The sequence below is a fragment of the Loxodonta africana genome, chromosome 8 (assembly GCF_030014295.1).
Source record: "Loxodonta africana isolate mLoxAfr1 chromosome 8, mLoxAfr1.hap2, whole genome shotgun sequence".
NCBI classification, from domain to species: Eukaryota; Metazoa; Chordata; class Mammalia; order Proboscidea; family Elephantidae; genus Loxodonta; species Loxodonta africana.
The window spans coordinates 854,556-880,289 of record NC_087349.1 but is presented as its reverse complement, the minus strand read 5'-3'; the positions used below and the strand labels follow the sequence as shown (position 1 = coordinate 880,289).

Here is a 25,734-nt window from a genome sequence, read left to right as displayed (position 1 = left end):
CTCCAGCTCGGCTTCCTGTAGTGGCTCCTCTGTGAACTGGAACCCAGTTAACTTTTTTTTTTTTTTTTTTTGGTTGGGGGGCTCCATTCTGTGTTTTGAAGGAGGCAAATCTTAACAAGTTGAGAAATTAAACAGACAAGGTTCAATTGAGTTTTTTAGAGAGGGGGGCCCAGTGCAGTGATTTGATTGGGAGGGGGCAGTGCCACTTTTTAAAAGCATTTGCACAAAGTCCACATTGTCATAATATAGATCATGGAGAATTAGTCCAACGAATTTTATTGGCTGTTGGGAGAATGAAGAAGAGTGAGGAATCACTACAGAGGCATGGGTTTAAAAGTGTGAGCACATACATCTAGCCTGGTCCCTTCATTTTACCCTCAAGGAGCTGATTGCCAAAGAGGTTTTGTGAATGAGCTAGTGAGGGAGCCAAGACCAATTCGCTGGTTACCGGGTACCAGTCTGGTGGATCTCGCTGCACCAAGCATCCCTCAGCATGCCCCAGAGAGTCCAAAATTGAGCTTGACCACAGAACTTACCTGAGATTGTGATATTCAGAATGCCACCCTCTGCCAGTTCCCAGGCAGTAGGAGCCTCGGCATGGACCCCGGAGTCCACCTACTGAAGCAGAACAGGGGTCTTATTTTCCTCCTAAAAAAATATTTTAATGGTAAAAATTCATAGTAAACCAAGAGAGTGAAACGCTTTCCTACCAGACTGCTGAGAAGCATCCAGTGCTAAGAACTTCAGTGTCCTTCCAGATCTATAGTCAATTTCCCAGACGTTTGTTTGCTTCCTCATCTCAGGGTATGCTTTCTTTTCTGGGCTTTCTGCCCCCCGTCTGCCTGGAGATTCCAACAGGGCCGTGGGATTGCACTGCACAGCACTGTCTCTACCTGGTCGCCAGATTCCTGGTGATGAGTGGGCCTCTGCAGAGGCTGCTGCTCAGAAGTAGAGAACTGGAGTGGTGGCCTTTTGAGCAGCCTCATGGAAGCTCATGGCCTCAGTCCCTTTACCTTTTGTCAATTTGTGTCTTAATGTATAGAAAAAGGAAGGCTGAGGAATAGTGGGGGGACTGGATCATTATTCGACATTTAGTAAACACCTCCTTTTAGGGAACAAAGAAGTACAAGACCCAGTCCTTTCCCTCCAGGAGCCCGAAGTCTATGATATCTGTGAGAACAAAATCATATGGCTATATGAATGTGGTGGGGGCTTGAGAAGTACACACTTGATCTCCCCAAGTCACCCTACAAGGATACCAGACTAGGTAACCTTGGGAGACACTGGTCTAAAGAGGCCATTTTGTTCCATAAATCTCCTTTTTAGTGTTTAACCATGTCTAGTCAGGATGGCACTATAGGGGTACAGGTGATTGGAGTTGAGTGTCTTAGTCTCCTAGGGCTACCATAAGAACAGAAATTCAGTTTCTCAGCCATGGTTTCCAAACCAAATCTCCCAACACACTATCTCACAGCAGCACCAAGACGGGATTAAGTATCTGAAACCAGGGTGAGCTTGGAAAATCCAAGGCATGTGAGTACCTTAGTTAGGCTACGGTGGGTTGGCCTGGCACCTGACCCCAACTGTTTATATGGGGAAGTGTGTTTCCAGTTTCTAAAAAAGCAAGTTGCAAGGGGTGAACTTTTGGAATAACCAGGCCACTTGCCATTTGGGGCCACATCTCTTTTCCCCGACTAGATTACATGTTCTTCCCTCAGGACAGAATCTAAGTTTTGTACAATCTTTAGTCCCTTGGCACGCCTCGCGGAGTGCTGGGCACATGGAAAACTCAGCCAAGGGCCTTCGTCGGCCTTTTGTTCTGAGCGTGCCCTTGACAGAGACAGACAGGGCCCTCCTGAACCGTCCAGCCCAGAGCTCCAGGCTGCTGTTCACCCTCCGGCCACAAGGGGCGCGGCGGGGATGCACTCGGTGGATCCAGGCGGCAAAGACCGTCTTGGCTGGAAGGCCCCCGCTCCTAGAATGCACCGCGCGTCTCCCAGCATGCCCCTGCGTCAACACAGCGGCGGCGGCTTCCAGCTGTGTCCGGCGCGGCCGGGAAACCAGGCGTCGCGGGCGTCGAGGGCGGCGGTGACGATGGCGGAGGCGGCGCCAGCGTGGGTAAGAGGCGCCTTGGCCCTGGGCGAGGGCGCGCCCGGCGCAGGACGGGCTCCGTGTCCCGGACTCAGTGGGGGCTTGGTCCCCGGGGCTGGGCCGGCGCCGGTGGACCCCGGCCCAGCTCCCGCGACCCCGACGCCGCCCTGACTCTACCCGGCTCTGTCCGCGTCGGGGTGGGAGCCCAGTGCTTCGCGCCTTCTTGGAGAAACTTCTCTGAGGCTGGTTTCGCCGCCGCACGGTAGCTCTCCTGCTAGTGCCAGAGCCCGCTTCCAGATTGGAGAGTCTTGGTCCCCATCGCTGCCAGCGAGCGCACCGGGCACTCGGGGAAGCCAGGACTCGTTGCCTCTCTGCGACCCGCTTGTTCTTGGCCTGGTGTGTTGCTCGTCCCCTGTGGGGGGACAGCCCCGCAAGGAAAGACCCTCACTGTGCGTCCTGGGAGAGAATCCGAAGAACTGACACGTAGCTCCTTCCAGATTCATGAGTTTACTCAGGGAAACTTACCGACATGGGCAAGCAGCTGCTCTCCAGTGGCAGCCGGCTGGAGTATTTTCCGCAACCACCTAGCAAGGGACCCAAGCCCATATACCATGCCAGCTGGGACCAAGGCTTATTGTTTCTCCCACGTCCTTGGGCAGTCAGTGTTCCCAGGGACTTCACATCCAGGCCCAGAGGTTTTTCTTCTTATTGCTAAGACGTTCTTCGGTCTTGGCTGCTGGCCCCGTCATGCCACTCCCGGCCTGGTACCTTTAGCCTGAGTCCATCTCGAATTCATTCCCAGCATGCTTCAGGGAAGAGCAAAGCTGATTCCGATAGGGAGGGGATGCATATGGCTGAGTAGCATTACCCTACAGTCCGTCCCTGCGTACCCTCCTGAGGTCCCTACAGTCCATCCTTGCGTACCCTCCTGAGGTCCCTACAGTCCGTCCCCGCGTACCCTCCTGAGGTCCCTACAGTCCGTCCCCGCGTACCCTCCCGAGGTCCTCACGGTCTTACCGCCCCCTCCTCCCCGATAGCCCTTGGACTTGGTATGCAGAGGAGCATTGCAAAACCAGACTGCATACTCAGTGTAACTAGCAACACAGGAGAAGACATAGTAATAAAAGAGTCCCAATATCACCCAGAAGCCTCTTCCAGGCGGAAGGGAGGGATTGTAGCCAGCTGGAGACAAGGTTAGCGACATCACGTTTGATAGCAGTGATGTGTTGCTGCAAGTCCTGCAGAGCCAAAGACATTTTTAGAGGCATCAAGGCTATACATGCAACATTCAGTTTTTATCACAGCACAGGTGCCACCCTGGGTGGCAGTCAGGATGTCAAGGGCCATCCTACCCTGAAGGACGACCTTCTGTATTAAGTCTCCCCATTCAGAAGGGTGATAGCCCACCTGGTGTTAAGTGCAGCTGTGGTGTGCCTGGCTAGTGCCTCTACCTGCCACTCCACATGTATAATGGTGCCCTGGGGCAAGAACAGGGACAAGGGGCAAAACCACCATGTTGTGCACTGGTATCTGCGCTGGGCTGTTACAGTTTTCCAGTTGCTGGGAACACTGGGGAGGGTGGTGTAAATATTAGCAGCTATGTACAGCTGCCCCCAGGTGCAGCACCTCACCCAGTTGTAGGGCAGTTATGGCCACCCATGCAAGCCACATGTCCAAAGCCACCCCTTGGGCAATGGGTATGCCCCTGCCCATAGGCTTTGCTTTTGCTTCCCTAACCAACTATTGGCAACAGCTAGCAGGGTTCTAGCACACTGTTGTCGGTGATCGAACTTATCACCCTGAGAGGCCAGAAGGTATTAGTCCTGTTCGACGCTCCCAGTAAAGGGGAACTTGGCCCTTTATAAGGACTTGCTTCCACTTGCAGTAGGGCATTATACACTGTGCATGACTGTTTCTCCAACATGCTATACCTCTCTCCTCTCGCCACAACTGGGACCAAAATCCCAGTGGCACTCTTGTTGCTTTGCTGTGGCCATAGACCTCACCTGTACCCCTCAGGGTAACAGGCTGTGTCCAATTGGCACAGCTGACCTTGTATTAACACTTCTAAAGCCTGTATTTGTTTTACAGTGACCCTCGCTTGCTGGAAGGCCTCCTCTTCTTTTGTCTCTCAGTCCCACACTGCTCCTTTCTTCGCATTCTCTGTCTCTTACGGGCTCTGTCTTCTCACACCCTCACTTTCTAGAACTCTTCCCAGTTTCACCTGTCTCTCTCTCACTCATTCTCTTCCCCTCTAGTCCCCCGTATCACTTTCTTATACAATCTTTTTGTTTCTCTCTCCTTCAGTTTCACTTCTTTTTTCACTAACCTATATAGGGGTTGTAGAATATGGGCTACATGGGGTATGAAGGGTAACAATGCCCTAGGAGCCTGACAAATGCCTGTAGTTGCTTCACAGTTTCTCAGCGGGGGTAGGCTTGGACTTTATCTATCACCGCTTCAGGCATCACTCCTGTCTTACTGACCAGATAACACCCAAGTACTTGACTGACAAACCAGGGCCCTTCATTTTTTCCTCACTCACTGCCCATCCCCGTGACTGGAGGTGCCTGGCTACCTCACCAGCTGCAGTCTGTAAAGAAGCAGATGAGTTAGAGGTCAGCATGACATCATGGAAATAGTGGAATACGGCCTTCTCAGCAGGGGGAATCCACCACGTGAGGTCAGTGGCAACCATGCCATGGCATATGGTTGGACTATGCAGGTACCCTTGTTGGAGCACAGTGAAAGTCCACTGCCTCACCTCTCAACTGAAGGCAAACTGGTCCTGGCTGTCTGAGTGTAGAGGGGTGCTAAAGAAAGCATTAGCCAAGTCAAGCACAAAGTGGTAAGTGCCCAGTGCCTCCCCCATTTGCCCCATCATCTGTGCGATGTTGGGTACAGCTGCAAACAATGGGGAGTCACCTTATTCAATTCCCAGTAGTCTACCGTCTTTCTCCAGGAGCTGTCTGGCTTGCGCATTGGCCAGACAGGACTATTGAAGGGGCTCTTGGGTGGTTTCAGAATCCCCACTGGGTGTAGGTCCTGCATGGCCTCAGTGATTTCTTGGTGCCCGCCAGGGAGGCCGTACTGCTTAAGGGCCATGACCCGAGCTGGGGAGTGCAACTGCACAGGGGACCATTCAGCATTACCTTGTACTACAGTTTGTACGGCTCTCGCTTACAGGTGGAACTCACTGGAAGTCTGCAGCTCCAGCCCCAACGAGAAATCTCTGCCCAGAATGTATTCCGGTATTCTGGCTATGTATACTTGGTAGGTCTTTGGGGGTAGCCTTCCAATCTGCAGCACTAGTTTGATTTGGCACACCCTGACAGCCCCACCGCCCTACTCATCAATAGCTACACTCAGACAGCCAGGACCTTTAAACCTATCTGGGTTATCATACATCAGGTTGCATTCTGCTCCTGTGTCCACCAAAGCCAAAACACGTTGCTTGTTAGTGGGGGTCCAGCGTATGATCATTTCAATGTGTGATCTTCAGTCCCCTGTCACCCAGCGGAGGGCTTCCTGCACCTGTGGCACACCTTGGCCACACCCCCAGTTGAGGGGTGAGGGAGACTCCTACCCCTCGGCAGGGGAAGCCGTAGGCTTGGCCTCCTCTCCTGGGCTCTGGTCAAGTGCCTTTGTGGAACACAGATCTTTTGTCAGGAACAATTCTACACCAAAGAAACACATTGTATAGAATAGACAGTTTGATCAAACTTACGGCACAAATAAGAAATGCCCTTGCAGGGAACTGCTGCATCGAGACCCCAGACTGCTTGTCTGAGATGCATGGTCCAGGCTGGGGTTGTCTTGTTGCCTCCCATCAGCCATTTAAACCTGTCCATTGAAGTGCTCAATTGCCCTTATGTTTTGGGGTGATAAAGAGTGTGAAGAGTTCATTCAAGATCCAGTGGAAGCCTCTGTATAGGATAAAAAGCCCTGATATGATTTATCTGCTGAGAATACCCTGGCCTGTTGGCTTGGGGATCTGTCCCTGCACAGGTTTTAGCCTTGGCCAGGGTCTCATGGGCGGGTCAGCTTTCCTGTGCTATCCAGTGTTTTCTGATGGCAGTAGCAGTCCATGCATGTAGGCCCAGTCTAGAATGCTGTGTGAATCTCTCTGGACGGTCCTCTCTTAGATCCAGAAGGTGGTTGATTGCACATCCCTTTACTGTGGAGCAGACAAGGTTTCAGCCTCTGCAGTCAGCTGGTAAGACCGGTCTACTCATTGACTGTTTTCCACTCTCAGCAGGGGGGCTTTTCTGATGACTATCCAACCAAGTAAAAAAAGGCTTATCAGGAACAGAACTGATTTTGTTATTTTTTTGTCCAGAAGTCTCATTTCTGTAGGGACTTGCGTTATATGTCAGTCTGAGGGTTGTCAGTGGCCAGATTGAATGGCCAGGCTGTTAGCTATAGCCTGTGTCACAGTTTCCTTGTGTCCCTCCAGGGACGGCCCAACTGCAGCAATTCCCATCAGGACTTAGAGGCGAAAGTTTACAAAGGTGTGCATCAATACATCAACATTATCAGTGTGTACAATAAGCATTTGTAGGGGCCCCAAGGGACCTATCCATAGTCAGGCTGGGGCAAGTGTCTCAGTAATAGTGACCTCAGACCCAAAGTCTACCTCACTGGACTTTAATTGTAACACACGGCCTTTGCTCCTCACTGGTGACAGAGAAATTAGGCTTAATCCTCAATCTTAGTTATTTCTGAAAGAAGATCTGGTAAAAGTTGGCAAAGCCCTTACTCATTTGTGGAGCCACACCTCCACCACACCAAGTGTAAGCATGGGTCCAGCCCAGTTGCCTGGTAACCTGGAGGTGGGCCCCCTCTTTTAGTTTTTCCCTTACCATTGCAGCTGCAGCTAGGTTGCTATTCAGTTACCTTGGCAGGGGCAGCTATCAGAGAATGCCGAGGTCTCTTCAAGGTCGCTCAACAGAAGCTTTCTTGAAGGGCTTTTTACTCCTTTTTTTTTTTCTTTTTTCCCTGCTGTTTTAACTCTTGCTTTGCACTGGATGTTACAGGGTGTTCTCAGCATCAGGACCTGTTTATCCCCTCCAACTAGCTCTAGTCCCATGCTCTACCAACTGAGCTAACTGGTTTTCGCTGGCCACCCCAGGATTTCTCCCACAGAAAAGCATACAGGCCAGACCTCCCCACGTAGACATCTCTGGCCATCCTGGGATTTCCCCCGAAGATGCCTCTTGCTTCCGCAAAGGGGGCAGTAATGTTTTAGTGGAGGAGGAATATGCTGAACACAAATCCTCCAGTTGCAGCTCTGCTTCCAGCTGCCTAATTAGGGCCCTAGCGGCTGGCTCTGATTCGGACACCCCTCTCAATGCAGCCAGTAGAAGCCACCCCACATAAGCCGCCTCAGCACAGCAATCTGGCTTTTGCTTTGGGGCCTCCCATGAATATCACTATGCCCACAACAGTGGCCGCGCAACTCCCACAACCAAGACACGAACATCCTTCTTTTCTTCCTCAACATGCAAAGACTCTAGTAACTGCAACAATCCCTGTGGTGTTTTCAGGGCATCCTTGTACTCACAAACAAGTACCCAGGCATCAACAGCCTGGGCTAGTGGTCCCAGGACATGTGTCCCTGGCCACCCTGGGATTTCCCCCAGTGGAGCCTGCTTTTTCCCATGCATCTGGAAAGGCATGATGTGCCCTTCGGATCCTGCCGACTACACCACTTGTCGGGACAGCCCCAGCAAGGAAAGACCCTCACTGTGCGTCCTGGCAGATAATTCTAAAAACTGACACATAACCCTTTCCAGATTCGTGAGTTTATTCAGGGAAACTTACTGACACAGGCAAGCAGCTGCTCTCCAGCTGTGGCCGGCTGGAGTATTTTCTGCAGCCATCTAGGAAGGGACCCAAGCCTATATACCATTCCAGCTGGTACCAAGGCTCATCGTTTCTCCCACGTCCTTGGGCAGTCAGTGTTCCCGGGGACTTCACATCCAGGCCCAGGTGTTTTCCTTCTTGTTGCTAAGACATTCCTCCACCTTGGCCGTTGGCCCAGTCATGCCACCCCTGGCCTTGTACTTTAGCCCGAGTCCATCCTGAATTCATCTCCAGCATGCTTCGGGGAAGAGCAAAGCTGACTCCATTAGGGAAGGAATGCATATAGCTGAATAGTGTTACCCTACATCCCTTCTGCCACACTCTCCGGCTTCAGACTTCTGTACATGGGGCAAAGCCACAGGTTGAAAGCAGGCTGAGCTTCCTCTCCTTGAGGACAGATGTTACTTCACAGTGTATTCTCCGGGTTTTGTTTGTGAAACTGTCTGACACTCCCCGCTCCCGCCCTTCCCCAACAAATGTCAAGACACAGAGCTGGGTTTGAGGAAAAGCCTGGACATGAACTCTTAGCTCTTCACTCTCAAGCTGGGTGATTTTAGGCACCAGTGTTCATCCATCTGTGCCTCTATTTCTGTACGTGTAAATTGAGAGTGTTCAACTAGTTACTAGATGATCTCTAAGGTTCCTTCCAGCTCTGACATTCTCATATCATTCCAAAGTTGTATTTAATAATACAGGGTGATTTTCTGTGGCAAAGGCAGGTGAAATTTAGTGGGTTTTTAATGCAGCAGTTTTTACTCCAGGAACACTTTAAAAATCATGTCAGATCTGTATGAGAACTGAGAGCCGAGAAAGTCCTGTGGTGAAGCTTTACTATGAGGAGAGTGTACTGTATTTGATTCTTGTAGGAAATGGGTGAGAACTAAGAGGGAAAGGATCGGAGGACTTACAGAACACAATGCTTGTTTTCAAGGAAGTTAGAGTTGAGTTAGGAAGACGACACAGATGTTCACAACATTTAGCTCGTGTGAACCCTTTAAGCTAAGCTGATTCAGAGACTTAGCTTTCTTCACAATCAAATTAGTGCTAAAGTGGGGCAGGAGGACAAATTATAAACTTCAGAGTGCTTCCTTATGACTGGCTAGTCCACATTTACCAATATGTCATCAATAGACCTTGTTAAGAGGAAGCCGTAAAGACCCACCTAAAATCCCAAATTTGCTTTAAATAACTTGTTATGGATTTGTCATCATAGAGCTTATTTAAATTGTCCTTGAACATAGTTTTATTCTCAAATGTTATCTCTTCAGTTGAAGATTCTGTAACTCTCAATTGAGAGTCCAAACAACTAGATGCCTGACTGATTCTCCTGATGAAAACGCTAAAAATGCTGGGGGGAACCCCACTCAAATATATAAAATATTTTAAAATATATATTAGTAAAGAATACTTGGAGCCCAAAAACTAAGTGAAAGAGGGAACTCTTAAGCAGAGTTCTGAAGCCAACTTTGAGGGCATTTGCTGAGCATTGATCTCCGGTGTTTATGGCCTGAGGGGACCTGGAAAATAGAAGACAAAACTCAGAGTCTAAGACGGGGAGTCTAAGAAGCCCGCTACGCCAACCCCATTAAGCTGAAACTTCAAAGAGCAACATTCTGTGTAAGGATGAGCTGAAAGTAAGCTCTTATTCCCAGGTGATTGCAGAGAAAATGGTGCCAGACCTTGGTGCTAAGAGGTGCAGGGCAGAGGACGGGGATGCCCTTTGAGAATTCATGGTGACTCTCGTGTAACCAGACCTTGGTGCTAAGAGGTGCAGGGCAGAGGACGGGGATGCCCTTTGAGAATTCATGGTGACTCTCGTGTAACCAGACCTTGGTGCTAAGAGGTGCAGGGCAGAGGATGGGGATGCCCTTTGAGAATTCATGGTGACTCTCATGTAAGCTTGTTGCCTGGATTCATACTACCTGGATGGTCCAAGAAGCCTCAAGTCAAGAATTTAAAGTAGAGTCCCCAACTCTCTAGTAGAAGTAAACACAGATCTTCTCTGGAAGATCCTACATTTAACACAGACTTCATTTTTAAAATTTAATTTCTCATTCAAAAATGTATACACATATTGTTTTGTGACATTAGTTGCAATCTCCGCAATGTGACGGCACACTCCCACTTTCCACCCCGGGTTCCCTGTGTCTTTTCATCCCACTTTTTGGACAGGAGCCGCCCATTTGGTCTTGTATATCTGATTGAACTAAGAAAAGCACATTCCTCACGTGTATTATTTTTTGTTTTATAGTCCTGTCTAATCTTTGAAGAGTGGGCTTTGGGAATGTTTTCAGTTCTGGGTTAACAGTGCGTCCGGAAGCCACAGTTTCAGAGTTTCCTCCAGCCTCTGTAACACAGACTTTAGATAATTCTCATAAAGCTCTAAGAAATATGAGCTCACAATCAAAAATTACTAAAGCAGCAAGGAAAAACCATGAGGAAGAGCCAGTGAAAACAATGTGTAACAAAATTAGACCCTCAAAGATTTCAAGTATCAGAATTATCAGATACAGAATATGAAATAAGTATGTTTAGCATATTTACAGATTAAAAGAAAGCTTAGAAAATATGAGTAAAGGCCAAGAGACTGTAAAAATGACTAAACAGGCTAGAAAAAAATCAAATAGAACTTGTTAGAGTGAAGAATGTAATTAAAATGAAAACGGGGAGATTGGGATTCTTATACACTGTTGGTGAGAATACAAAATAGTGTAACCATTTTGGGAGACAATATGATGCTTCCTTAGAAAGCTAGAAATAGAAATACCATTTGATTTAGCAATTCCACACCTAGAAGTATATCCTAGAGAAATAAGAGCATTGCAGGAATAGACATATGCACACCAATGTTCACTGCAGCATTGTTGATAGAAAAAGTTGGAAACAACCTAGATGCCCATCAACAGATGAGTGAATAAACTATGGTACATACACACAATGGAGTACTACGCAGTGATGAGGAGCAACGATGAACCTACGAACCATCTCAAAGTGGATGAATCTGGAGGGCATTATGTTGAGTGAAATAAGTCAATCACAAAAGGACAAATATTGTATGAGACCAGTACTATGAAAACTCGTAAAAGGTTATACACAAAAAGAAACAATCTTTGATGGTTACCAAGGAGGGGAGGGATGAGGATGGAAAAACACTAAGTAGGTAATAGGTAAGTGGTAAGGTAAGACGGTAAGTAGATAATACTAGAGAAGCCAGTACAACTCTGTCAGAGGCAAGGTCATGGACGCTCCATAGACACATCCAAATTCTTTGAGGGACTGAATTACAAGGCTGAGGGCTGTGGGGACCATGGTCTCAGGGAACATCTAGCTCAATTGGCATAGCACAGTTTATGAAGAAAATGTTCTACATTCTACTTTGGTGAGTAGCGTCTGGGGTTTTAAAAGCTTGTAAGCGACCATCTAAGATACTCCGCTGGTCTCATCCCACCTGGAGCAAGGGAGAATGAAGAAAACTAAAGACATAAGGAAAAGACTAGTCCAAAGGACTAATGGACCACAACTACCACAACCTCCACCAGACTGAGTCCAGCACAACTAGATGGTACCCAGCTACTACCATCGACTGCTCTGACAGGGATCACAGTAGAGGGTCCCAGACAGAGCTGGAGAAAAATGTAGAACAAAATACTGACTCACAAAAAAAGACCAGACTTACTGCCCTGACAGACTGGAGAAATCCCAAGAGTATGGCCCCCAGCCACCCTCTTAGCTCAGTAATGAAGTCACTCTTGAGGTTCACCCTTCAGCCAAAGATAGGCCCATAAAACAAGACTAAAGGTGCATACCAGCCCAGGGGTGAGGACCAGAAGGCAGGAGGGGACAGGAAAGCTGGTAATAGGGAACCCAAGGTCAAGAAGGGGGGAGTGCCGTCATGTCATGGGAATGGTAATCAATGTCACAAAAAATATGTGTGCTAATTGTCTAATGAGAAGCTAGTTCTGTAAACCTTCATCTAAAATACAATAAAAAAAAAAGAAAAAGTCGGTGGAAAGCTTTACTGAGCACATTAGAAATCCTGAGGGGGTAAGTAGCTTGATGGTAGAGTGGAAGAATACAGCACAGAGTAAAAAAAAAAAAAGACAGAAAACATGAAAAGGGAGATAAGAGATGGAAGATAAAATGAAAAAGTAACGTAATTGGAATTCACATATGTGCACACAAAGGTGCACACACGTGTGTGCAGACTGCACTGGAAGCCATATTTGATGAGGACCTAATGGCTGAGAGTATTGTAAAACCAAAAAACCAAACCAAACCTGTTGCTATTGAGTCGATTCCGACTCATACCAACGCTATAGGGCAGGGTAGAACTGCCCCATAGGGCTCCCAAGGAGCGACTGCTAGATTCGAACTGCTGACCATTTAGTTAGCAGCTGAGCTCTTAACCACTGAGCCACCAGGGCTCCAAGAGTATTGTAAAACTGATGCAAAATATTAATACATAGAAGCCTAGTGGATCTCAGTTAGAATATATGAAAAGAAATCACCTTGATGTATAGTAGTGAAAGTATAAAATGCAAGGCAGAGAAAGATTTCTAAAGCATCCGGATAAAGATACATTCAAGTGAACCACAGTACAACTAAGGGGTTAACTTCTCGACAGCAGTGATGGAAGCCAGGATAGCAATGACACCATCAATGAGCTGAAGGAAAATAACTGTGATCCCAGAATTTAATACTTAGCAGAAATGTTTTCCAAAAAGAAGAGTATACGTCATAGGCATCATCAAACACCTCGCGGGGTTGAATTTCTGGGTTTGAAGTATTAGAACCATGGTCTTGTGGGACATTGCAGTTAAATGGCGTAGTATAGTTCATAAAGTTTATGTTCTATACCCTAGTTTGGTGAGTAGTGTCAACTGGGGTCTTAAAAGTTCGGTAGCAGCCATCTAAAATACAACTAATTATTCGTCTCTACTTGTCTGGAGCAAAAGGGGAAGACGGAAACCAAAGACTCAAAAGAAAAAAACTAGTCTACAGGGCGAACAGTCCATGCAAACCACAGCCTCATCTACCCTGATACCAGAACAGCTAGGTGGTGCCTGGCTACTCCTGCTGACTGTTCTAATCAGGGCCACAATAGGTGAACCCTGGTAGAATGGGAGAAGAATGTAGAACAGAACCTCAAAATCCCAAAAACAAAAAAACCAGACCTACTGGACTGGTTGAGACTGGAGGACTCATTGAGACTACTGCCCTGAGATAACTCTTCAAACCTTGAACCTAAACTAACCCTTGAGGTCACCTTGTAGCTAAATAACAAATAGGCTCAAAAAATAATGACTATCACCTGTAAGTACTGTGCTGCTTTAAAAAATCAGCTATATGAGACCAAATGCTTGACAATTACTTTAAAACAAAGATGAGAATATAAGGGGGGAGGGAAGTGAGATTCATGGAAATGGGACAGCCAGGATGGAAATACTGAGAATGTTATGCGTTGTGAAGAATGTAAGCAAGGTCACTGAGAAGCTTGTGTAGAAACTGTTGAATGGGGACCTAACTGCTGTGTAAACCCTCACCAAAAGCACAATAAAATAAAAATTTTAAAGGGTAAAATAGACATTTTAGGCAAATTAAGACAGTTTGCTACCAACATACGCATTAAAGGATATCCTTAAGTATCTACTTGAGGTAAAAGGAAAATGATCCTTAAATGGAAGGCCTGAAAATGTAAGAAACTATGATGATACATGAAAATGGGTAAATCTCAACAAATTATCGACTGAATAAAGTAGTAATATTTTGTCAGATTAAAAACAAAGGCATAATTAAAATACGTGACAGCATTGATGTAAGTCAGGAGGGGATAGTCAGAATTACAGTGTTTAAAGGTGTCTGTGTTTGAGAAAACTGTAAAGTTTAGAGTTTGATATTCATCCTGTAATTTCTAGGATAATTGATAAAAGACTAGAAACCAGCTGTATAACTTCCAAATTAGAAGGGCGAAATAATAGTTAAGAAAAAAGTCATCTTAAAAAAAAGGAGATGAAAAGACAGATGGGATAAAAAGCACAAAACAAGGTAAATATAAAAATACATCAACTACAATAAATAGACTAAATGTTCTAGTTAAAAGGCAAAAATTGTTAGAATGGGGAAGAATCCAGTTACATGGTTTATAAGAGACATAACTAGAAGGTAAAAATATAGAAAAGGTTGACTGTAAAAGACTATGAAGATCCTGCCAGGAGGGGAGATGAGAGGGTAGAGGGGGTTAGACGCTGGCCGAATGGACACAAAAAGAGAGGGGAGGGAGGGAGCGGGCTGTCTCACTGGGGGAGAGTAATGGAGTGTGTAGCAAGGTGTGTATGGGTTTTTGTGTGAGAGACTGACTTGATTTGTAAACTTAAAGCACAATAAAAATTATTAAAAGAAAATATGAAGAGATACACAAGGCAAATACTAATCAAAAGAAAGTTGGCTTATCTGTATTAATACTGCTAGAGATAGGGCTACTACCTTTTCTGTAACAATAAAATACCCAAATTACCAGATTGATAAAACATTTTAAACTTGGATATACCTTGGTTGTATTTGCATTCCTGACTTCTAATGTGATTTCGTTTGTTTATTGACCATCTGCGTTATCACTTTCATAAATTATAAATAGTCTTCATTTTAACTTTTGGGTTAATTTTTCTTTCTACGTCATATCTTGGTTACAAATATTCTCTTTTGATTTGTTTTTATACTTTCGTATATTTAATGATAGCTATTTAATATTAAAAATACTCTTCCTGGAGATGAGACACTCATTCTAAGTCAGGAGTATTTAGATACAGTTCACACAGGAAAATTCACTCTCTAGGTGTACAGTTCAGTGAGTTTTGACAAACGTGTAACTGTCACTGTTACCAGGATATAGACTAGAATATTTCCATCTTCCCAGGAGTTTCCGTCTTGCCCTTTTGTAATCAGTCTCCTCCCCTGGGCAATAACTCATCTTTCTGTCCCTGTAGCTTTGCCTTCTCCAGAATGCTGTGTAAATGGAATACAGTAAGTAGCTTTTGTGTCTGACCTCTCACCCTTAGTACAATGCTTTAGAGAGTCCTTCATGGTACATGTATCAGTAGTTTGTTCCTTGCTGAGTAATATTCCTTTAAGGAGCCCTGGTGGTATGGTGGTTAAGCACTTGGCTGCTAAGTAGTGTGAACCCACAAACCCACTGGAGGCAGATGTGGCAGTCTGCTTTCATAAAGACAACAGCCTTGGAAGCCCTATGGGGCGGTCCTACTCTGTCCCACAGGGTCAGTATGAGTCCAGATTGACTCAGTGGTCCACTGTATGGATGGACCACAATCTGGTTATCCATTCACCAGCTGATAGACTTCTGGATTGTTTCCGTCACAATAGATAATGCAAAACAAAGGAAAGAAACTTGCTATCTGGAAGAGCAGGAGGTTATTGTCCTGCTCAGATCCCCACCCTCTTTTATCTGGAAAAAAAGCTGGCAAACAACAAAACCCTGAGCCACAGAAAGGAAAGAGGAGACTACAAAAAGCTAGCTGCTTAGAGATCTAAAGTTAAAAGCAGAACGGGTGTGATAAAATCTTTTTATCCAATAATCTGTTATTTTGGCTTGTTTCACTTGTATTCATCTTTTACGTTAACTTTTAATTTTTGCGGGGGGAGATATTTAAGCTTTTGACCTACGTATGTTTGACAGTGAATTAACCGAATGGAGGAAGTGGAGTAGGTCACGGCCTGGCTGTGTTCGATCATCCATTCTGCCCTTTCCCTCCAGACTTACACCCTTGGTCACAGCAGCTCTTTCAGATACTTCCTCTCAGTGTCTTCACTGTGGTTAGAGAAGCAGCCTCAGTGACATGTGTGCCATGTAGAAGAACATGAAGATTTGGGGATTTAGGACTAAAATGACATACAGTGGGAGATGGTGGTGAGAGGGCAGTTTTGACAAATGTGTGACCATCACCTTTACCAAGATAATATTTCCATCACCCAGAAAGTTCCCTTCGACTCCTAGCTGGCTAAGTGTTGGTTTCTTCAATCACAGTGACTCCCCCACTGCAGGAACAGAGCATAAAAATGAGAATTCTAAGGAAAAGCCAGTAGGTTGAGTGAAGTCATTTCAGAAAGTAAATGTCTATGGAAAATTTAGTATATGTTATTCACTGAACTAGCTGCTATGTTGCAAAGATGAATGAGTTAGGGCCTATAGGCCCTGCCAAAGAATTTTGTCTCTACTGTGGGGGAGCCATTGAAAGGTTTTTAGAAGGGGTAAAATGATCAATTTTGAAGTCTAGTGGGATTGTGGAGGCAAGACAAAAAAACAAAACAAAACCTGAGTTAATTTTGGGTCAGTAACCCTATAGGACAGAGTAGAACTTCCCCATAGGGTTTCCAAGGAGCAGCTGGTAGATTAGAACTGCCAACCTTTTGATTGGTTAGCAGCCAAGCTCTTAACCACTGTCCCACCAGGGCTCAGTGGAGGCACTGTTGGCAGTAAATTACATTTATTTATCATGTTGTTGTTGTCAGGTGCCATCAAGTCGGTTCCAACTTATAGCGACCCTATGCACAACAGAACAAAACACTGTCCGGTCTTGCGCTATCCTTACAATCGTTATGCTTGAGCTCATTGTTACAGCCACTGTGTCAATCCACCTCGCTGAGGGTCTTCCTCTTATCCGCTGACCCTGTGCTCTGCCAAGCATGATGTCCTTCTCCAGGGACTGATCCCTCCTGACAACATGTCCAAAGTATGTAAGGTGCAGTCTCGCCATCCTTGCCTCTAAGGAGCATCCTGGCCACGCTTCTTCCAAGACAGATTTGTTCGTTCTTTTGGCAGTCCATGGTATATTCAATATTCTTTACCAACACCACAATTCAAAGGCGTCAATTCTTCTTCGGTCTTCCTTATTCATCGTCCAGGTTTCACATGCCTCTGATGCGATTGAAAATACCATGGCTTGGGTCAGGCGCACTTTAGTCTTCAGGGTGACATCTTTGCTCTTCAACACTTCGAAGAGGTCCTTTGCAGCATATTTACCCAATGCAACGCGTCTTTTGATTCCTTGACTGCTGCTTCCATGACTATTGATTGTGGATCCCAGTAAAATGAAATCCTTGACAGCTTCAGTCTTTCTCTGTTTATCATGAAGTTGCTCATTTGTCCAGTTGTGAGGATTTTTGTTTTCTTTATGTTGAAGTGCAATCCATACTGAAGGCTGTGATCTTTGATCTTCATTAGTAAGTGCTTCAAGTCCTCTTCACTTTCAGCAAGCAAGGTTGTGTCATCTGCATAACGCAGGTTGTTAATGAGTCTACCTCCAATCCTGATGCCCCGTTCTCCTTCATATAGTCCAGCTTCTTGTAGTATTTGTTCAGCATACAGATTAAATAGGTATGGTGAAGGAATACAACCCTGACGCACACCTTTCCTGACTTTAAATCAATCAGTATCCCCTTGTTCTGTCCGAACAACTGCCTCTTGATCTCTATAAAGGTTCCTCATGAGCACAATTAAGTGTTCTGGAATTCCCATTCTTCGCAGTGTTATCCATAGTTTGTTATGATCCACACAGTCGAATGCCTTTGCATAGTCAGTAAAACACAGGTAAACATCCTTCTGGTATTCTCTGCTTTCAGCCAGGATCCATCTCACATCAGCAGTGATATCCCCGGTTCCACGTCCTGTTCTGAAACGGGCCTAAATTACTGGCAGTTCCCTGTCAATATACTGCTCCAGCCGTTTTTGAATGATCTTCAGCAAAATTTTGCTTGTGTGTGATATTAATGATATTGTTCTATAATTTCCACATTTGGTTGGATCACCTTTCTTGGGAATAGGCATAAATATGGATCTCTTCCAGTCAGTTGGCCAGGAAGCTGTCTTCCTTATTTCTTGGCATAGACGAGTGAGCACCTCTAGCGCTGCATCTGTTTTTTGCTATGTATCATAGCAAAAAAAAAAAAAAATTACAAATAGTCCAGAATATCAAATAGAAAGGAACTGGTTTTAAAAAATGAATACTGGCATGGAAAAGTGCTTATAAAATAATGCTTAGTGTGAAAAGCAGGTAACAAAAGATTATATACAATATGACTTCAATTTCATCAAAAAAATTTTAAAGATGAAAAAAGCTTATGGGAAATACACAAATTCTAACAGCTTATCTCTGGATGGTGGTAATTTACATTATTTTTCTTATTTTCCAAAGTTATTACAACGTACATGTATGGTTTTCAGTATCAGAATAGAGAATATGTGTATCTTAAAAGTAGTATTAAAAACCCAAAGCCAAACCCATTGCCATCGAGTAGATGCCAACTTAGAAAGCTACAACTGGGAATTAGGTAGTTCTCAGCACCTCTGGCATGTGCGCATTGTTTTGTTTACTCCATGTTTGGAAATGACCTTGTCAGGCTGACTCTAACTCTCTTTTTCACAGCACAAGAGAAAACGTTGCTCCACACCTTTAAGTTCTTCCACACTTCCTCCACAAGCAACAGAAAAAAGCTCATACCTGCAGACTGCAGAGATCTCACTCTGGACCGTGGTGGCTGCTATCCAGGCCGTGGAGAAGAAAATGGAGTCCCAGGCTGCCTGGCTACAGAGCCTGGAGGGGCGCACGGGGACGGCCGAGAAGAAGCTGGCTGACTGTGAGAAGATGGCCGTGGAGTTCGGGAACCACATGGAGAGCAAGTGGGCCGTGCTGGGGACGCTGCTGCAAGAGTACGGGCTGCTGCAGAGGCGGCTGGAGAACATGGAGAACCTGCTGCGCAACAGAAACTTCTGGGTCCTGCGGCTGCCCCCGGGTAGCAAGGGCGAGGTGCCCAAGGTCAGCTCATGGGATTAAAAGGGAGGCGAGAAGGGAGACCAACCCTTTTCATTTAAGACTCTAAACCGCTGCCTTTTCCTTCCTGGCTACAGCTAGAGGCACTCACCATGTGGCATTGGTGATTTCAGGTGTCCAGGTCATTTGTGGATGATGAAGTCTGTCTTTCAGAGCAGGAGTGGGAGAACCTGGAGGACTGGCAGAGGGAGCTTTACAGAAATGTGATGAAGAGCAACTATGAGACTCTGGTCTCTCTGAGTAAGTTGCGTTTCCACCTCAGAATTCTCCCTCAGACATCCTGCAACTCCTGACCTGTAGCTTGTCACCTGGATTCCTAGAATCTGAGGTTCCAGTTTTGTTTGGGTTCTCAGTTGGCCTGTGCGGGGTTGAGAATGGGCATCACTGTGTCTTCTATTTCTGAGACATTTGGGAAGGTCTCAGTATTGTTTGTGCCTTTCGTATTTAAGATGGGGCGTATGGAAGCACCCAGATTTTTGAGGGATAAGAACCAGGATCAGCACAAAGCTGGTTCCTGTGAGGTGGAGGTCAGATATACCTCCACTCCTAGACCATTTCTGACAATAGCTGTTCCCCCATGGCACTCTGTACTTCTCTTCTGGGCTTGGTAATTCATTGCAGGGGCCACACAGAACTCACAGACCATACTTGTAGTTATGTGGTTTATTAAGGTTGTAACAGGCCACAACTCCGGGTCAGGATCAGGAAGCGTGTGGACAAGGTCGGGAAGACTCCCCCAAAGTGGAGAGCATACCCTTCTTCAGTGCAGGGCAGCTTCCAACCAGGACAGCTGTGTCAGCTGCCCACCACTGTGCAAGCAAGCAGGCCCCTCTCCGCCCTGCACTGCGCCCTCTCCGCCGTACATGCACCCTCTCCGCCATGCACTCACCCTCTTTGCCATGCACTTGCTCTCTCCGCTGTACACGCACCCTCTCTGCCGTACACGCGCCCTTTTGGCCATGCATGCACCCTCTCCACCATGCACTCGCTCTCTCTGCTGTACACACACCCTCTCTGCCATGCATGCACCCTCTCCACCCTGTGTGCACCCTCTCAGCCGTGCACGCTCCTCTGTTGTGCGTGTACCCCCTGAGCCATTCAGACCTCTGCCTTCAGGGCTCCCCACGGCTAACTGGCCTAGCTCGTAGCCAGTGTTTAGCAGTTTGCTCAGCTCTCTTAGCTGTTTTCCTAGCAGCAGCTTTCTGTCATTTGCCAGGCCCTGTTCCAGGCCTCTTGCAGCTGGTTCTTCACAACTGCACCCTCTTCTGGTCCTCTTGCTGCTGGCTCTCTGCCGCAGGGCCGCTTCCAGGCTCCTCACCATCTTCAGCTTTACAGTCCTTGACCCATATTACAGCTCTTATAGGCGATTCCCCTCATAGGAACCCTGAGTCCAGAGTGCCCCGCTCCAGGTTCTTCCTGGTCATGAGGTTCCCTCCTTGCCTCTTCTCTCTCTTTGCCTCTAAAACCTCTGTGCGGTTGGCTGCTTGTATAAGCACACTCCTGTACGATTTCAGTGCGTGTCCTTCCCAGCAGGACGACAAAACAACCAATTCCGTTGGTGGGCTGCAAGTCACTCAGTCCTGTTGGGTGGATTTTCAAGCCACTATTTGAGTAGTAAATTAACTAGCCCAGCTAGTCGTTTTGGGAAGGTCATAAGACCATTAGATGTCAGTCAACTGATGTCTTATATAAAAGTAATTTCCTTGGGCAAAATGAACAACTCATTGTGGTAGAAAGCAACCTGGGAGGTCCCCAAGCAGTTCTCTCCAGGGAACTAGGGCCAAGGTAACAACTTCTGAGGGCTTAAGGGAAAAATTTCCCAAGCTATTTTTCCCAAAATCCAAGGCAAAAGTCTACATAAAGGAACTCATTTCAGTGTAGTATTTCTTCTCAGGGTCATGTCGGTAATATTCACTAAGATGTCATATGCGTGTATTGTGGTGTAACACAGCTAGAGCTCCCCACGCTGTTGTAATGTTCGAGAGCTTGGCAAGGAATCGCGTGTTTCCTGGCCTGAGGTGGGCTGAACAGGCCAACCAAGGTATTTTCTTTGCATTTGGCTGGATTCTAGCCAATCATTGTGGTCTCGTTTATTTCATGTTGGTTAGAAGTGTTGCTTGGCAGGTATAAATCTTTATATATATTAACTATTACATACTAAATGCATTTTATTTGGTAGATAAAATATTTCAAAACCTAGGTCCGTGGAAGAATAGCAAGAAGGCCAGTGTGCCTGAAGCAGAGTGGCAGGGGAGACAAACCGAGGTCAGGAGGTAACTGCCCTGGGCGGGTTGTGCTCTCTGGGTGCCTGGCTCCTGGCCTGTGACCATGGGGTAGAGGTTCCTGCCTTACCTGCGGTGCCTTGGCAGGATGGAGCTGGGTACCCTGGAGGGAAGCACTGCCCAAACCTGCAGCACAAGCAGACATGAAGAAGAGCTGGTGCTTGCCGAAGGACGGTGGGCTCTGGGCTGCCCCAGGCTTTGGAGGCTCTGGCGGGCGAGTGAGCAAAGGCAGCCGGGGGTTGGCTGGATGATTAGAATGGACCGTTCTTTCTTAAGTGTGCCAAAGTGCCAGGGAAAAGCGATGAGGACAGCAGCCTTGGACTCTTGCTCTTTAGTACTGACCCCTGACACTGGTCACTGTGCTCATCAGCACTTGACCAGTGCTCAGTGAGTCTCTAAGCTCAGACTGTGCCGTTTCCACCCAGAGGTTCTTGGCCAACCCGATGGAGAAGCAGAGTTGGGTGCAGAGATGCTGGGTGGCTTGGAGGAGGAAGGCCCTGGTGATGCCCACCCAGGTGAGTGGTCCCAGAATATTCCCCCACTCCCCGTCCCCCACAGCCTGTGGTGAACTCTCCCACTGCTAGACTGCCAGACGCTGATTGTGTATTCTCCCCTGGCATTACTTATTCTGGACCCTATGGTTATTGTTAGTTCACCTACCTGTGTGTCTTAACTCCTTACACTACACGGGGGCCTGAGATGGAGGGCTGTGCCATACTGCTCTGCCTTGCAGAGTAGAGCCCGTGACAGGCATTGTCAGAGCTGCCGGACACTGAGAGCAGGCGGCTCAGATCCCTAGGAGTGATGCTGACTGCGGGGGAGGCAGGAGAAGAGTGCATGGTTAAGATACAGGTTTATTTATTTATTTTTTGTAATCATTCAAGTTTATTATCTTAACACTTTTACATTAGTATAGGTGTTAAGGCATACTCTGCCATTTTCACAGGGATCAAATAACACTAGAAGTATTTCACAGGAGAACTATCATTTATAACATTGTTTTTGGGACTAACATATTCAGAGTCACCATGTAGATGGATGAACACAGGTTTCGTTTTTACACGTCTGACGGCCCAGTCAGCCTCTCTTTCTCTGGATATCCTGATCCCCTCACCATTCCTGGGTGCTTTGGTTTGAGCCCTTCTGAAACTTGCAGATGTTTGTTCACCTCCAGCCAGAGGTGTAGGATTTGATCTTTTCTCATGGTCTTTCCCTTGCAGTAGACAGGGGCACGATCAAACAGGAGGTAGAGTACCAGCAGGAAGGCTTTGCAGAGCTTTCTGGAGAGTTCCTGGGCACAGCTGAAGAGCAAGCTCTCCTGAGCCCAGAGCAGACAGTGCTCTGGGATGGTCAGGGCAGCTCTGTCTCCATGGAGTCAGGCCCCAGGGGCTTGGATGCAGAGGAGCCCATTGAGAGCAGTGGAGACCCCAGCAGGGTCAGGACTCAGGGAGGCCGCCGGAAACCGGCATCCAGTAGGCAGGCACAACTGGGTCAGGAAGGGCAGCCGGGCCTGCAGCTGCAGAGGGACACCACTGGCCCCTACGGGTGTTCTGAGTGTGGAGTCAGTTTCTGTGGCAAGCAACAGCTGGTCCTGCACCAGCAAATCCACTCGAGGTGGGTGTCTCACGAAGACCCAGAGCCCAGGGAGGACCTTCGACCCAGGCTGCAACTCAAGCCTCAGGCCAAGAAGGCCAGGCTGCATCAGTGTGGCCTGTGCCCACGGATCTTCAGTTGTAAGGTGAGCCTGACCACCCACCAGCGCTGCCACCTGCAAGAGGGGCCCGGGGCCGACCCATGTACCCAGGAGAGGTTCTCGCCCAACAGCCTTGTCCCCCTCCCCGGCCACATCCCTTGGAGGAGAAGCCGGAGCACCCTCATTTGTGGCTACTGTGGCAAGAGCTTCAGCCACCCTTCCGACCTGGTGCGGCACCAGCGCATCCACACGGGCGAGCGGCCCTACGGCTGCCCCGAGTGCGGCAAGAGCTTCATCCAGAAACAGCACCTCCTGCAGCACCAGAAGACCCACCAGCGCAAGCGTGGGGGGCCAGCCCTTGAGCCTGGGAGGCCCAAAGGCCTGCTTTAAGGGGGCTGGCCCCTCGCCGTCCAGGGGGGCGGGGGGCGCGGCACTGGTCCCCCTGAAGAGCCGCTGCAGACAGGCAGGTTGGGTAGGCAGGCACAGTCTCCAGTGGTTTGCCTTCCTCTGACCCCAGGCTGGTACAGCGGCTCTCCTGAAGCCACGTGGGGCAGAGGGGTCTGGGGCCGGGCCTCTGGTGCCTCTCCACCTGCTGAGGTAGCTCTCTTGAGGTCCCCCTTGAGGGGCTGGGGAGACAGTCTCAAGGCCAGACCCAGCGTGAATGTCTTCCTGTCAGGGTTGAGTGGGGCCAGAGGTCGAGCAGGTGTATGGAAGAGCTCCAGGACGCACAGCCTCCTTTTCCTCCTGTTTTCATAAAACATAGAAGTAACTTTTAGTCAACTGCTTACCCTGCTCTGAAGAACCTTCTTTGGAATTGGATTTTTGTTGATTTAAAAAAATATATAGGCCAACACTTGTTTTCTAAATTTCAAGAGTTGTTGAAGTCGTTCCTGACATGGGGACTGGGCCTGCCCTGTAGGAGGGAACAGTTTTGGGGGCTCCTGGAGCCCACACATAGGTCAGAGATGAGGGTACAGTGTGCTGGGTGCCTCTGGGGGGCACTTGGCACTCTTCGTGGGGGCTCCTTATCTGAAAAGAACCAAGAGGAAGAGAGGAGGCGGCTAGAGCCCACCACCCAGCCGGGAGTGAACGCTGGCCCTGGGGTTGGTTTCTCAGCACACCTCCGTGCCTCTGCCAGCCCTGTCCTGCCTGCAGCCCTGTCCTGCCTGCAGCCCTGTCCTGCCTGCAGCCCTGCAGCCCTGCAGCCCTGCAGCCCCGCAGCCTCTGGGATGGAAGTCTGCTTTGTTCCCTAATGCCGTTCAGATTGTACCAGCGTTGGCTGAGCTTCTTCAGACTGCACCAGTTGTCACTTGAGGTTGTTCCAGCCACACAGTGTCCAAGACGATGGAGAAAGGGCCCATGGCTGCTTGCTCAGGAGTGTGAATGGGAGTGGGCTCCTGGGCCATGGTAAACGTCCCGAGGATTTGCAGCTGCCTAGAATAAAACCTGCTACTAGCAAAAACTTGCGCATGTTGGGTTGTTTTTCTCCATTCCTTACGAATGCTTTCCTGGGCCAAGCTGGGGAGGGCCTGGAGCCTACCTAGCCTGCATCTCCCCGTAAGCCCAGGACAGACAGTAGGAGGGCAGGCATGCCTGAGAGTCTTTGTGGGACCGTGAGTGTGGTGGAGAACGGGCTGTCGCAGTGCGTGTCTGTGGTGAACAGGGGCCATCGCAGCATCTGTGTGTGCACATGTGTGGTGAACGGGCCATCGTGGTGTGTGTGTGTGGTGAACAGGGACCATCACAGTGTGTGTGTGTGTGCACACGCCTGTGGTGAACAGGGGCCATTGCAGTGCATGTGTGTGTGAGAGTGTGATGAACAGGGGCCGCCACAGTGCATGTGTGTGTATGTGTGCACCTGTGGTGAACAGGGGCCATCGTAGTGTGCGTGCGTGTGGTGAACAGGGGCCATCGCAGTGCATGCGTGTGTGTGGTAAACAGGGTCCATTGCAGTGCGTGTGTGTGTGTGTCTGTGTGTGTGGTGAACAGGGGCCATCGCAGTGTGTGTCTGCGTGTGGTGAACGGGCCATTGCAGTGCGTGTGTGTGTCTGTGTGTGTGGTGAACAGGGGCCATCGCAGTGTGTGCGTGTGGTGAACGGGCCATCGCAGTGCGTGTGTGTGTGTGCACGTGTGGTAAACAAGGGCCATTGCGGTGCGTGTGTGTGTGTGGTGAACAGGGGCCATCGCAATGTGTGTGTGTGTGGTGAACAGGGCCATCGCAACGTGTCTGTGCGTGTGGTGAACAGGGGCCATCTCAGTGCATGTGTGTGTGGTGAACAGGGGCCATCGCAGTGCGTGTGTGTGTGGTGAACGGGGGCCATCGCAGTGCGTGTGCGTGTGTGTGGTGAACGGGGGCCATCGCAGTGCGTGTGTGTGTGTGTGGTGAACAGGGGCCATCGCAGTGTGTGTGTGTGCACATGTGGTGCACAGGGGCCATTGTGGGGTGTGTGTGTGTGTGGTGAACAGGGGCCATCGCAGTGTGTGTGTGTGTGTATGCATGTGGTGAACAGGAGCCATAGTAGTGCATGTGTGTGTAGTGAACAGGACTATCTGTGTGTGTGTGTGTGTGGTGAACAGGGGCCATCTCAGTGCATGTGTGTGTGGTGAACAGGGGCCATCGCAGTGTGTGTGTGTGTATGCATGTGGTGAACAGGAGCCACAGTAGTGCATGTGTGTGTAGTGAACAGGACTATCTGTGTGTGTGTGTGTGTGGTGAACAGGGGCCATCGCAATGCGTGTGTGTGTGGTGAACGGGGGCCATCGCAGTGCGTGTGTGTGTGTGTGTGTGTGTGTATGTGTGGTGAACGGGGGCCATTGCAGTGCGTGTGTGTGTGTACTGGAGAACAGGGTCCATCGCAATGCGTGCGTGTGTGTGGTGAACAGGGGCCATCGCAGTGCGTGTGTGTGCACATGTGGTGCACAGGGGCCATTGTGGGGTGTGTGTGTGTGTGGTGAACAGGGG

At 48.2% G+C, this 25,734-nt stretch overlaps 1 protein-coding gene across 4 annotated transcripts; it reads left to right on the top strand.

Moving 5' to 3' along the window:
* The first annotated feature begins 74 nt into the window (after window positions 1-74).
* ZNF212 (zinc finger protein 212) lies at window positions 75-25,734 on the top strand. 4 transcript variants are annotated; one of them, XM_010600116.3, is made up of 7 exons: window positions 75-2,118; window positions 5,278-5,364; window positions 18,393-18,782; window positions 18,911-19,037; window positions 21,505-21,594; window positions 22,300-22,817; window positions 22,904-25,734. In XM_010600116.3, exons 1-7 carry the CDS (start codon window positions 1,921-1,923, stop codon window positions 23,132-23,134), a joined length of 1,641 nt encoding a protein of 546 aa, XP_010598418.3. In that variant the 5' UTR covers window positions 75-1,920; the 3' UTR covers window positions 23,135-25,734. The 4 variants fall into 4 exon arrangements, with proteins under 4 accessions (XP_010598418.3, XP_010598416.2, XP_010598415.2 ...); XM_010600114.3 differs by having other exon boundaries at window positions 22,303-25,732; XM_010600113.3 differs by having other exon boundaries at window positions 22,300-25,731.